Below are 15,347 nucleotides of genomic sequence, written 5' to 3' on the forward strand. Positions count from 1 at the left end.
AAAAATTGAAGAACCTCTTCGAAACTCAAACTTGTTCTGTGATTTATCGTAATGAAGCCATGTACCAAGTTTCAGTTAAATACGTTAAAGGGTATGGGAAAAAAGTAAAAAAAAATAAAAAAAATAAAAAAAAAAACACATGAGATGGCGGACAGATACAAACGGAGAGCAAACCAATCGTCCCCTCCGGCCAAATCAGTCGAGGACGATTAAGACGAGTCAGTTTTTCATTCTTTCAATAAATCGCCTCCATTGTTACCCTCAAAACTAACTTTTACAGCAAAAGCAATCCTTCAAACAAATTGCATTTTCGGGTACAGCAATCGGAAGTCATTCAGAGGGTGAAATTTCACATCTACGTTGGCGTTGTTAGTGTTTCACTCGACAGTAAAAAAAAACACTGGAGATTCTGGTTCGGGGATCGACTCCTGCCGACGAGACACGTCACAAACGAAGACTCCCCCAAACAAGAAATGTTATATTGAAAGTCAAACCTCACGTTCAGACTCAATTTGGACCGAGAGTATCTGTTACGCTGCTTTTAGAAGTCAGATCTCATATTTATTGTGAAACAACTTCACATTTTAACTTTGAACCAAAACAGCAAATACAGTTACTGCAGTGTACTCATACGGACCCATCCAATAGTTATCAACTGTTCCAGTAGCTACCGACTGGGCAGCAAATGTTAAGGACCAATCCAGACGACTGGATAACAAATGTTACTGACCGGTACCTATCCTGGTTCAATATGCTAGTCTCAGACATTTCTGGAAAGATTGATTAACCATCATGTACTAGCATTACTCACCGATACCTATCCTGGTTGAATGCATGCACGGCATAAACAGATCGTATCACAATGAAAGAACAAGAAGCCACAACAGATTACCAATTGATTTTGGTAAATGACAAAGATAAACATTTTGAAAGACCGATCATGTACATGGCAGTTGTATTTTCAAATGAGTTGAGGAATGACGGAATCCAGAAGAAAAGATATAGGGGTTGGGGCACATGGTGGGATGGCCAAGATTCCACCGTGAACTGTTTTTTTCGATAAAAGAGGATGAGATCAAAGTTACTTTAGGGATGGCAGATTGACCTGTGCACTATTTCAATGATATTCCTTTTAATTACTTACAATCAATTGCATTCAACACCAAGCACCACGTGCCAGTTTGACTACCTGCAGGAGCAGAGGAAGGTGCTGACAGGCCACTGGACAACTGAGCAGTCCAATCCCACCGAGAGAACGCACCGCTACCTCTCTCACTGCTGGGTCCTCGCTCGTCACACTCGTCAGCACCTGCAGGACAAACAAAGAAGCACTGAACATCCAAGAGGCAATTTGTAAAACTGAGACTTTATTTTATTTTATTAAAGGTGCTAAACAATAAATCACAACTTGACTCGAAGCAAAACCAACCCAAAAATTACCAAAGTGTTCAAAAGCTCCAGCAGAGTAGGGCTGATTGCAGGGCCTGGAAGACAGCCTTTCAACAACTCTTCAAGCAGAGCAAGGCAGCGCAGCAAAGAGGAAGCGTCACACTGTGCGAGAACCATCTCAGTTCAGTGGAACCAACAATACAGAGCTCCTTGAGAGCAAGCAACAAATACAAGGTGAAAGAATGTGATTATTTTCAGGCCAACACAACAAATCATCTCCCCCCTCCCAAGAACACCTCATCCACCAACCCCACTTCCTTCCAATTCCCACCGTTTGGTCTTCAAATATTAGAGGTGTGTCCCGAACTTGTTTATTTGGAGCTGACAACATAGTTCAGAAGTCGCACACTTGATAATGTAGTTGCTAATTCCAGGAGGAGGAGGAGGAGGATGAGGATGAGGATGAGGATGAGGAGGAGGAGGATGAGGAGGAGGAGACAAACATAAGAATGAAATGGTTTGAGTTATTCACTGTTCACTCACCTTTGAGTTTTCTATTCCGAGTTTGATTTCTCACATGACAATAACCGATCAGCCTCATGCTTCGTGGGCGAGGTACTGCACCATAGAGCGCCATCCATCGGCTGCGGACCAGTATTGTTGGTGGATGTTGAAGATCCCATTGTCTTCCACAAAATCGGCCATTGTGACCCTTGCCAAACTCCAAATTATTGACCGAACCAGTGTTGCGGACCGTGCCCGTAGCAATCAAGTTGCGGCCTCTGAGGCACACTCACTGCCCCAAAGGAATGGGAACCTATCGGGATACGACATTGCGCCGGAAGGAAGGTGCTGTTAACGAGGAAGGCCCTCTTCGATCCCGAGTTCAGTTACATATACATTACAGTACAACTAGAATGGCAATTGGTAGAGTGCATACCTCCACCAGGCTCAACAGTTTAAATTTTGTATCCCACACGTAGGCCAGACCTGCATCCAGATCTTCATCAAAATCTAATCGGCTTGATCTCGTCACACTCACAATCTGTCCACCAAGTTTCATCTGCATCCGTCTCCAATTTTTGAGATATCCAGCTCACAGACAAAACGACAGAGAGACAGACAGACAGACAGACAGACAGGGGTGAAAACATAACTTCCGTCCACCTTTCGTGGTGGAGGGAATAATTCAAGCAAAACTATTTAAACCGGCAGTAGACGAACCAGACACCCAAGAATATCCAAAGCTCCGTGCCGCTCCACAACCACACAACAGACAGCCTGCTGTTGCATTTTCCTCAATGCAGCGACGACACCCTATTTGACGTCCTCTCTTCTGACACGGTTCATCTCATCCTTAATTCGTCTTTTGTGGCGATAGCTGTCTTAATGCTCAACAACTGGAGCAGACCTGCACTCACAGAAACTCAGAAGGCAGAAAGCCTCCAGCAATGTCAGCTTTCGAAGCAAAATTCCACCTGGTGGAGCCCCTCTCCAGGAACTCGTCATCTCCAAGTTCTCTCCAAATTTAATACATTCCTCAAATGCTGCTGTGGATCCTCCAATCAAACCATTTTCAGGGAGATGCAAGAGCCAAAAGTTTCTGCTGCCCACTTGTACCAATCATTCCTTCAGCTAGTCTCCTCCAATTGGGTCGGTAAAAAGCTGTTGGAATCTCTTACACCAATTTGATTCTCGTTCACCAGTTTGTACCTTCCTCCAATAAAGAAATATAGGTGAGCAGGAAGCATTGATGGTCACAAGAATGCAATTTGGACCAAATACATGATGTCATACATTCCTTCGATGTGTTGTGGATCGTTCTGGTGTCTCCAAAAGACTTTTTCATCCTGCTCTTGCCATTCATCACAAACACCCCAGTTTTGTCCACATTTGTCCATCTTATTGAGAAAATTTCAAATGGCTGACGTGACTCGTCCCGTTTTTGGGGCATTCCGAATAAAAGGATCAATGTCGAGTACATCCTTACGATAATTCATGCACCAGTGTTTGGTAGTTGTGCTACTCCCACAGTTATGGGCAGATTTCATCCGGACTTGATACATTGGATCAGCATGACCCCAATTAACGTATAGGGGTTTTTTTTTATCTTTGCCGGTGGTCTCGGAGGCAGGGGGTGAGGGGAGGGGGGAGGGAGCAGATTCTCTATGTAAATGTGTATCATGTAGCGCCACCTCCAGGTGGGGGAGGATATTACAAGTCTCCACCATTTACAGGACAGTATTCCTGTCCCCACGTTTTTTAATGTAGTGAGGTGTTTTGAATCTACCAGCAGTAGATGTTTTTACTTCATGCACACAACCTGGATTTTTGTTTTTTTTGGCCAACACAGACCTGTCACTCGTGTATATACCTGTATACGTATGATCAATATCTAGCAGAGTTTATTTATATCGCTATGTGATCAATATCTGCCAGAGTTTATTTATATCGCTATGTGATCAATATCTTGCAGAGTTCATTTACATTGCTGGGTGATCAATATCTTGCAGAGTTTATTTATATGGCTCGGTGATCAATATCTGTGTTGTTCGTCTTTCGACTGCTCCCGTTAGGGGTCGCCACAGCAGATCATCCGTTATGATCCGCATACTGATTTGGCACAGGTTTTACGCCGGATGCCCTTCCTGACGCAACCCTGGTCGCCTCTTACGACACAGGGATAAGGATTGGGTTTTGCCATGATTCCGGGCTGCCCGACACCCTCTCATAGCGTGGCCCAGCGCAGAGTTCCCGTCCTCAAGCGATCCTCCAACCCAAGCCTCCGAGTATCCGGATTACAGGCGCACACCACTACGCCCGTCTTGGTGATCAATATCGAGCAGAGTTTATTTATATCGCTTGGTGATCAATATCGCGCAGAGTTTATTTATATCGCTTGGTGATCAATATCTAGCAGAGTATATTTATATTGCTTGGTGATCAATATCTAGCAGAGTTTATGTATATCACTTGGTGATCAACATCTAGCAGAGTTTATTTATATTGCTTGGTGATCAATATCTAGCAGAGTTTATGTATAGCACTTGGTGATCAACATCTAGCAGAGTATATTTATATTGCTTGGTGATCAATATCTCGCAGAGTTTATGTATATCACTTGGTGATCAACATCCAGCAGAGTTTATTTATATAGCGAGGTGATCAATATCTAGCAGAGTTTATGTATAGCACTTTGTGATCAACATCTAGCAGAGTTTATTAATATTGCTTGGTGATCAATATCTGCCAGTTTATTTATTTCACCTGGTGATCAACATCTGCCAGAGTTTATTTATATCACTTGGTGATCAACATCTGCCAGTTTATTTATATCGTGAGGTGATCAATATCTGCCAATTGATTTATATCACTTGGTGATAAATATCTAAGAGTTTATTTTTATCGCTTGGTGATCAAAATCTGCCAGAGTTTATTTATATCACTTGGTGATCAATATCTAGCAGAGTTTATCTATATCGCGAGGTGATCAATATCTGGCAGAGTTTATCTATATCGCAAGGTGATCAATATCTGGCAGAGTTTATTTATATCTCGAGGTGATCAATATCTAGCAGAGTTTATCTATATCGCGAGGTGATCAATATCTAGCAGAGTTTATTTATATCGCTTGGTGATCAATATCTAACAGAGTTTATGAATATTGCGAGGTGATCAACATCTGGCAGAGTTTATTTATATCGCTTGCTGATCAACATCTGCCAGAGTTTATTTATATCACTTGGTGATCAACATCTGCCAGAGTTTATTTATATCGCTTGGTGATCAACATCTGGCAGAGTTTATTTATATCACTTGGTGATCAACATCTGCCAGAGTTTATTTATATCGCTATGTGATCAATATCTTGCAGAGTTTATTTATATCGCTATGTGATCAATATCTGCCAGAGTTTATTTATATCGCTATGTGATCAATATCTTGCAGAGTTCATTTACATTGCTGGGTGATCAATATCTTGCAGAGTTTATTTATATCGCTCGGTGATCAATATCTGTGTTGTTCGTCTTTCGACTGCTCCCGTTGGGGGTCGCCACAGCAGATCATCCGTTATGATCCGCATACTGATTTGGCATAGGTTTTACGCCGGATGCCCTTCCTGACGCAACCCTGGTCGCCTCTTACGACACAGGGATAAGGATTGGGTTTTGCCATGATTCCGGGCTGCCCGACACCCTCTCATAGCGTGGCCCAGCGCAGAGTTCCCGTCCTCAAGCGATCCTCCAACCCAAGCCTCCGAGTATCCGGATTACAGGCGCACACCACTACGCCCGTCTTGGTGATCAATATCGAGCAGAGTTTATTTATATCGCTTGGTGATCAATATCGCGCAGAGTTTATTTATATCGCTTGGTGATCAATATCTAGCAGAGTATATTTATATTGCTTGGTGATCAATATCTAGCAGAGTTTATGTATAGCACTTTGTGATCAACATCTAGCAGAGTTTATTAATATTGCTTGGTGATCAATATCTGCCAGAGTTTATTTATTTCACCTGGTGATCAACATCTGCCAGAGTTTATTTATATCACTTGGTGATCAACATCTGCCAGTTTATTTATATCGTGAGGTGATCAATATCTAACAGAGTTTATTTATATCGCTCGGTGATCAAAATCTGCCAGTTTATTTATATCACTTGGTGATCAACATCTGCCAGTTGATTTATATCACTTGGTGATAAATATCTAAGAGTTTATTTTTATCGCTTGGTGATCAAAATCTGCCAGAGTTTATTTATATCACTTGGTGATCAATATCTAGCAGAGTTTATCTATATCGCGAGGTGATCAAAATCTGCCAGAGTTTATTTATATCACTTGGTGATCAATATCTAGCAGAGTTTATCTATATCGCGAGGTGATCAGTATCTGGCAGAGTTTATTTATATCGCGAGGTGATCAACATCTGCCAGAGTTTACTTATATCGCTTGGTGATCAATATCTAACAGAGTTTATGAATATTGCGAGGTGATCAACATCTGGCAGAGTTTATTTATATCGCTTGCTGATCAACATCTGGCAGAGTTTATTTATATCACTTGATGATCAATATCTAACAGAGTTTATTTATAGCACTTGCTGATCAACATCTGCCACAGTTTATTTATATCACTTGGTGATCAATATCTGCCAGAGTTTATTTATATCGCTATGTGATCAACATCTGCCAGAGTTTATTTATATCGCTATGTGATCAATATCTTGCAGAGTTTATTTATATCGCTCGGTGATCAATATCTGTGTTGTTCGTCTTTCGACTGCTCCCGTTAGGGGTCGCCACAGCAGATCATCCGTTATGATCCGCATACTGATTTGGCACAGGTTTTACGCCGGATGCCCTTCCTGACGCAACCCTGGTCGCCTCTTACGACACAGGGATAAGGATTGGGTTTTGCCATGATTCCGGGCTGCCCGACACCCTCTCATAGCGTGGCCCAGCGCAGAGTTCCCGTCCTCAAGCGATCCTCCAACCCAAGCCTCCGAGTATCCGGATTACAGGCGCACGCCACTACGCCCGTCTTGGTGATCAATATCGAGCAGAGTTTATCTATATCGCGAGGTGATCAATATCTGGCAGAGTTTATTTATATCGCTTGGTGATCAACATCTGCCAGAGTTTACTTGTATCGCTTGGTGATCAATATCTAACAGAGTTTATGTATAGCACTTGGTGATCAACATCTAGCAGAGTATATTTATATTGCTTGGTGATCAATATCTAGCAGAGTATATTTATACTGCTTGGTGATCAATATCTAGCAGAGTTTATGTATATCACTTGGTGATCAACATCTAGCAGAGTTTATTTATATAGCGAGGTGATCAATATCTAACAGAGTTTATTTATATCGCTCGGTGATAAAATATCCAGCAGAGTTTATTTATATTGCTTGGTGATCAATATCTAACAGTTTGTTTATATTGCTTGGTGATCAACATCTGGCAGAGTTTATTTATATCGCTCGGTGATCAACATCTGCCAGAGTTTATTTATATCACTTGGTGATCAACATCTACCAGTTGATTTATATCACTTGGTGATAAATATCTCAGAGTTTATTTATATTGCTTGGTGATCAATATCTAGCAGAGTTTATGTATAGCACTTGGTGATCAACATCGAGCAGAGTATATTTATATTGCTTGGTGATCAATATCTGCCAGAGTTTATTTATTTCACCTGGTGATCAACATCTGCCAGAGTTTATTTATATCACTTGGTGATCAACATCTGCCAGTTTATTTATATCGCGAGGTGATCAATATCTGCCAATTGATTTATATCACTTGGTGATAAATATCTAAGAGTTTATTTTTATCGCTTGGTGATCAAAATCTGCCAGAGTTTATTTATATCACTTGGTGATCAACATCTACCAGTTGATTTATATCACTTGGTGATAAATATCTAAGAGTTTATTTTTATCGCTTGGTGATCAAAATCTGCCAGAGTTTATTTATATCGCGAGGTGATCAATATCTGGCAGAGTTTATCTATATCGTGAGGTGATCAATATCTGGCAGAGTTTATTTATATCGCGAGGTGATCAATATCTAGCAGAGTTTATTTACATCGCGAGGTGATCAATATCTGGCAGAGTTTATCTATATCGTGAGGTGATCAATATCTGGCAGTTTATTTATATCGCGAGGTGATCAATATCTAGCAGAGTTTATTTACATCGCGAGGTGATCAATATCTGGCAGAGTTTATTTATATCGCGAGGTGATCAATATCTGGCAGAGTTTATCTATATCGCGAGGTGATCAATATCTGGCAGAGTTTATTTATATCGCGAGGTGATCAACATCTGCCAGAGTTTATTTATATCACTTGGTGATCAACATCTGCCAGTTTATTTATATCGCGAGGTGATCAATATCTAACAGAGTTTATTTATATCGCTCGGTGATCAAAATCTGCCAGTTTATTTATATCACTTGGTGATCAACATCTGCCAGTTGATTTATATCACTTGGTGATAAATATCTAAGAGTTTATTTTCATCGCTTGGTGATCAAAATCTGCCAGAGTTTATTTATATCACTTGGTGATCAATATCTAGCAGAGTTTATCTATATCGCGAGGTGATCAGTATCTGGCAGAGTTTATTTATATCGCGAGGTGATCAACATCTGCCAGAGTTTACTTATATCGCTTGGTGATCAATATCTAACAGAGTTTATGAATATTGCGAGGTGATCAACATCTGGCAGAGTTTATTTATATCGCTTGCTGATCAACATCTGCCAGAGTTTATTTATATCACTTGGTGATAAATATCTAACAGAGTTTATTTATATCACTTGCTGATCAACATCTGCCACAGTTTATTTATTATATATCACTTTGTGATCAATATCTGCCAGTTTATTTATATCGCTTGGTGATCAACATCTGCCAGTTTATTTATATCGCTTGGTGATCAACATCTGCCAGAGTTTATTTATATCACTTGGTGATCAACATCTGCCAGTTTATTTATATCACTTGGTGATAAATATCTAACAGAGTTTATTTTTATCGCTTGGTGATCAAAATCTGCCAGAGTTTATTTATATCACTTGGTGATCAATATCTGCCAGAGTTTATTTATATCACTTGGTGATCAACATCTGGCAGAGTTTATTTTTATCACTTGGTGATCAATATGTGGCAGAGTTTATTTATATCGCGAGGTGATCAATACTGGCATAGTTTATTTATATATCGCCGGTGATCAATATCTAACAGAGTTTATTTATATCGCTTCGGTGATAAATATCCAGCAGAGTTTATTTATATCGCTTGGTGATCAATATCTAACAGTTTATTTATATTGCTTGGTGATCAACATCTGGCAGAGTGTATTTATATCGCTCGGTGATCAACATCTGCCAGAGTTTATTTATATCGCTTGGTGATCAACATCTGCCAGAGTTTATTTATATCACCTGGTGATCAATATCTGCCAGAGTTTATTTATATCGCTTGGTGATCAACATCTGCCAGAGTTTATTTATATCACTTGGTGATCAACATCTGCCAGTTTATTTATATCGCGAGGTGATCAACATCTGCCAGTTTATTTATATCACTTGGTGATCAACATCTGCCAGTTGATTTATATCACTTGGTGATAAATATCTAAGAGTTTATTTTCATCGCTTGGTGATCAAAATCTGCCAGAGTTTATTTATATCACTTGGTGATCAATATCTAGCAGAGTTTATCTATATCGCGAGGTGATCAGTATCTGGCAGAGTTTATTTATATCGCGAGGTGATCAACATCTGCCAGAGTTTACTTATATCGCTTGGTGATCAATATCTAACAGAGTTTATGAATATTGCGAGGTGATCAACATCTGGCAGAGTTTATTTATATCGCTTGCTGATCAACATCTGCCAGAGTTTATTTATATCACTTGGTGATAAATATCTAACAGAGTTTATTTATATCACTTGCTGATCAACATCTGCCACAGTTTATTTATTATATATCACTTTGTGATCAATATCTGCCAGTTTATTTATATCGCTTGGTGATCAACATCTGCCAGTTTATTTATATCGCTTGGTGATCAACATCTGCCAGAGTTTATTTATATCACTTGGTGATCAACATCTGCCAGTTTATTTATATCGTGAGGTGATCAATATCTAACAGAGTTTATTTATATCGCTCGGTGATCAAAATCTGCCAGTTTATTTATATCACTTGGTGATCAACATCTGCCAGTTGATTTATATCACTTGGTGATAAATATCTAAGAGTTTATTTTTATCGCTTGGTGATCAAAATCTGCCAGAGTTTATTTATATCACTTGGTGATCAATATCTAGCAGAGTTTATCTATATCGCGAGGTGATCAAAATCTGCCAGAGTTTATTTATATCACTTGGTGATCAATATCTAGCAGAGTTTATCTATATCGCGAGGTGATCAGTATCTGGCAGAGTTTATTTATATCGCGAGGTGATCAACATCTGCCAGAGTTTACTTATATCGCTTGGTGATCAATATCTAACAGAGTTTATGAATATTGCGAGGTGATCAACATCTGGCAGAGTTTATTTATATCGCTTGCTGATCAACATCTGGCAGAGTTTATTTATATCACTTGATGATCAATATCTAACAGAGTTTATTTATAGCACTTGCTGATCAACATCTGCCACAGTTTATTTATATCACTTGGTGATCAATATCTGCCAGAGTTTATTTATATCGCTTGGTGATCAACATCTGCCAGAGTTTATTTATATCGCTATGTGATCAATATCTTGCAGAGTTTATTTATATCGCTCGGTGATCAATATCTGTGTTGTTCGTCTTTCGACTGCTCCCGTTAGGGGTCGCCACAGCAGATCATCCGTTATGATCCGCATACTGATTTGGCACAGGTTTTACGCCGGATGCCCTTCCTGACGCAACCCTGGTCGCCTCTTACGACACAGGGATAAGGATTGGGTTTTGCCATGATTCCGGGCTGCCCGACACCCTCTCATAGCGTGGCCCAGCGCAGAGTTCCCGTCCTCAAGCGATCCTCCAACCCAAGCCTCCGAGTATCCGGATTACAGGCGCACGCCACTACGCCCGTCTTGGTGATCAATATCGAGCAGAGTTTATCTATATCGCGAGGTGATCAATATCTGGCAGAGTTTATTTATATCGCTTGGTGATCAACATCTGCCAGAGTTTACTTGTATCGCTTGGTGATCAATATCTAACAGAGTTTATGTATAGCACTTGGTGATCAACATCTAGCAGAGTATATTTATATTGCTTGGTGATCAATATCTAGCAGAGTATATTTATACTGCTTGGTGATCAATATCTAGCAGAGTTTATGTATATCACTTGGTGATCAACATCTAGCAGAGTTTATTTATATAGCGAGGTGATCAATATCTAACAGAGTTTATTTATATCGCTCGGTGATAAAATATCCAGCAGAGTTTATTTATATTGCTTGGTGATCAATATCTAACAGTTTGTTTATATTGCTTGGTGATCAACATCTGGCAGAGTTTATTTATATCGCTCGGTGATCAACATCTGCCAGAGTTTATTTATATCACTTGGTGATCAACATCTACCAGTTGATTTATATCACTTGGTGATAAATATCTCAGAGTTTATTTATATTGCTTGGTGATCAATATCTAGCAGAGTTTATGTGTAGCACTTGGTGATCAACATCCAGCAGAGTATATTTATATTGCTTGGTTATCAATATCTAGCAGAGTTTATGTATAGCACTTGGTGATCAACATCGAGCAGAGTATATTTATATTGCTTGGTGATCAATATCTGCCAGAGTTTATTTATTTCACCTGGTGATCAACATCTGCCAGAGTTTATTTATATCACTTGGTGATCAACATCTGCCAGTTTATTTATATCGCGAGGTGATCAATATCTGCCAATTGATTTATATCACTTGGTGATAAATATCTAAGAGTTTATTTTTATCGCTTGGTGATCAAAATCTGCCAGAGTTTATTTATATCACTTGGTGATCAACATCTACCAGTTGATTTATATCACTTGGTGATAAATATCTAAGAGTTTATTTTTATCGCTTGGTGATCAAAATCTGCCAGAGTTTATTTATATCGCGAGGTGATCAATATCTGGCAGAGTTTATCTATATCGTGAGGTGATCAATATCTGGCAGAGTTTATTTATATCGCGAGGTGATCAATATCTAGCAGAGTTTATTTACATCGCGAGGTGATCAATATCTGGCAGAGTTTATCTATATCGTGAGGTGATCAATATCTGGCAGTTTATTTATATCGCGAGGTGATCAATATCTAGCAGAGTTTATTTACATCGCGAGGTGATCAATATCTGGCAGAGTTTATTTATATCGCGAGGTGATCAATATCTGGCAGAGTTTATCTATATCGCGAGGTGATCAATATCTGGCAGAGTTTATTTATATCGCGAGGTGATCAACATCTGCCAGAGTTTATTTATATCACTTGGTGATCAACATCTGCCAGTTTATTTATATCGCGAGGTGATCAATATCTAACAGAGTTTATTTATATCGCTCGGTGATCAAAATCTGCCAGTTTATTTATATCACTTGGTGATCAACATCTGCCAGTTGATTTATATCACTTGGTGATAAATATCTAAGAGTTTATTTTCATCGCTTGGTGATCAAAATCTGCCAGAGTTTATTTATATCACTTGGTGATCAATATCTAGCAGAGTTTATCTATATCGCGAGGTGATCAGTATCTGGCAGAGTTTATTTATATCGCGAGGTGATCAACATCTGCCAGAGTTTACTTATATCGCTTGGTGATCAATATCTAACAGAGTTTATGAATATTGCGAGGTGATCAACATCTGGCAGAGTTTATTTATATCGCTTGCTGATCAACATCTGCCAGAGTTTATTTATATCACTTGGTGATAAATATCTAACAGAGTTTATTTATATCACTTGCTGATCAACATCTGCCACAGTTTATTTATTATATATCACTTTGTGATCAATATCTGCCAGTTTATTTATATCGCTTGGTGATCAACATCTGCCAGTTTATTTATATCGCTTGGTGATCAACATCTGCCAGAGTTTATTTATATCACTTGGTGATCAACATCTGCCAGTTTATTTATATCACTTGGTGATAAATATCTAACAGAGTTTATTTTTATCGCTTGGTGATCAAAATCTGCCAGAGTTTATTTATATCACTTGGTGATCAATATCTGCCAGAGTTTATTTATATCACTTGGTGATCAACATCTGGCAGAGTTTATTTTTATCACTTGGTGATCAATATGTGGCAGAGTTTATTTATATCGCGAGGTGATCAATATCTGGCATAGTTTATTTATATATCGCTCGGTGATCAATATCTAACAGAGTTTATTTATATCGCTCGGTGATAAATATCCAGCAGAGTTTATTTATATCGCTTGGTGATCAATATCTAACAGTTTATTTATATTGCTTGGTGATCAACATCTGGCAGAGTGTATTTATATCGCTCGGTGATCAACATCTGCCAGAGTTTATTTATATCGCTTGGTGATCAACATCTGCCAGAGTTTATTTATATCACCTGGTGATCAATATCTGCCAGAGTTTATTTATATCGCTTGGTGATCAACATCTGCCAGAGTTTATTTATATCACTTGGTGATCAACATCTGCCAGTTTATTTATATCGCGAGGTGATCAACATCTGCCAGTTTATTTATATCACTTGGTGATCAACATCTGCCAGTTGATTTATATCACTTGGTGATAAATATCTAAGAGTTTATTTTCATCGCTTGGTGATCAAAATCTGCCAGAGTTTATTTATATCACTTGGTGATCAATATCTAGCAGAGTTTATCTATATCGCGAGGTGATCAGTATCTGGCAGAGTTTATTTATATCGCGAGGTGATCAACATCTGCCAGAGTTTACTTATATCGCTTGGTGATCAATATCTAACAGAGTTTATGAATATTGCGAGGTGATCAACATCTGGCAGAGTTTATTTATATCGCTTGCTGATCAACATCTGCCAGAGTTTATTTATATCACTTGGTGATAAATATCTAACAGAGTTTATTTATATCACTTGCTGATCAACATCTGCCACAGTTTATTTATTATATATCACTTTGTGATCAATATCTGCCAGTTTATTTATATCGCTTGGTGATCAACATCTGCCAGTTTATTTATATCGCTTGGTGATCAACATCTGCCAGAGTTTATTTATATCACTTGGTGATCAACATCTGCCAGTTTATTTATATCACTTGGTGATCAATATCTAGCAGAGTTTATCTATATCGCGAGGTGATCAGTATCTGGCAGAGTTTATTTATATCGCGAGGTGATCAACATCTGCCAGAGTTTACTTATATCGCTTGGTGATCAATATCTAACAGAGTTTATGAATATTGCGAGGTGATCAACATCTGGCAGAGTTTATTTATATCGCTTGCTGATCAACATCTGGCAGAGTTTATTTATATCACTTGATGATCAATATCTAACAGAGTTTATTTATAGCACTTGCTGATCAACATCTGCCACAGTTTATTTATATCACTTGGTGATCAATATCTGCCAGAGTTTATTTATATCGCTTGGTGATCAACATCTGCCAGAGTTTATTTATATCGCTATGTGATCAATATCTTGCAGAGTTTATTTATATCGCTCGGTGATCAATATCTGTGTTGTTCGTCTTTCGACTGCTCCCGTTAGGGGTCGCCACAGCAGATCATCCGTTATGATCCGCATACTGATTTGGCACAGGTTTTACGCCGGATGCCCTTCCTGACGCAACCCTGGTCGCCTCTTACGACACAGGGATAAGGATTGGGTTTTGCCATGATTCCGGGCTGCCCGACACCCTCTCATAGCGTGGCCCAGCGCAGAGTTCCCGTCCTCAAGCGATCCTCCAACCCAAGCCTCCGAGTATCCGGATTACAGGCGCACGCCACTACGCCCGTCTTGGTGATCAATATCGAGCAGAGTTTATCTATATCGCGAGGTGATCAACATCTGCCAGTTTATTTATATCGCTTGGTGATCAACATCTGCCAGAGTTTACTTGTATCGCTTGGTGATAAATATCTAACAGAGTTTATGTATAGCACTTGGTGATCAAAATCTGCCAGAGTTTATTTATATCACTTGGTGATCAATATGTGGCAGAGTTTATTTATATCGCGAGGTGATCAATATCTGGCATAGTTTATTTATATATCGCTCGGTGATCAATATCTAACAGAGTTTATTTATATCGCTCGGTGATAAAATATCCAGCAGAGTTTATTTATATCGCTTGGTGATCAAAATCTGCCAGAGTTTATTTATATCACTTGGTGATCAATATGTGGCAGAGTTTATTTATATCGCGAGGTGATCAATATCTGGCATAGTTTATTTATATATCGCTCGGTGATCAAT

The 15,347-nt window shown here is 39.0% G+C and overlaps 1 protein-coding gene across 1 annotated transcript in view; it reads right to left on the reverse strand.

The window, feature by feature from the left end:
* Positions 1 to 15,347, reverse strand: part of NCAPG (non-SMC condensin I complex subunit G) — a 102,650-nt gene that overhangs the window by 56,547 nt on the left and 30,756 nt on the right. The window contains exons 12-13 of the mRNA XM_085855961.1: positions 1,441 to 1,551; positions 1,190 to 1,309 (exon numbers count right to left, since the gene is read on the reverse strand). Of these exons, the coding sequence (XP_085712087.1) occupies positions 1,190 to 1,309; positions 1,441 to 1,551 (231 nt within the window). The remainder of the gene's footprint in view (positions 1 to 1,189; positions 1,310 to 1,440; positions 1,552 to 15,347) is intronic.

The sequence above is a fragment of the Eptatretus burgeri genome, chromosome 15 (genome assembly GCF_056783735.1).
Source record: "Eptatretus burgeri isolate ZD-2024b chromosome 15, Ebu_testis_v1, whole genome shotgun sequence".
Taxonomy (NCBI): domain Eukaryota; kingdom Metazoa; phylum Chordata; class Myxini; order Myxiniformes; family Myxinidae; genus Eptatretus; species Eptatretus burgeri.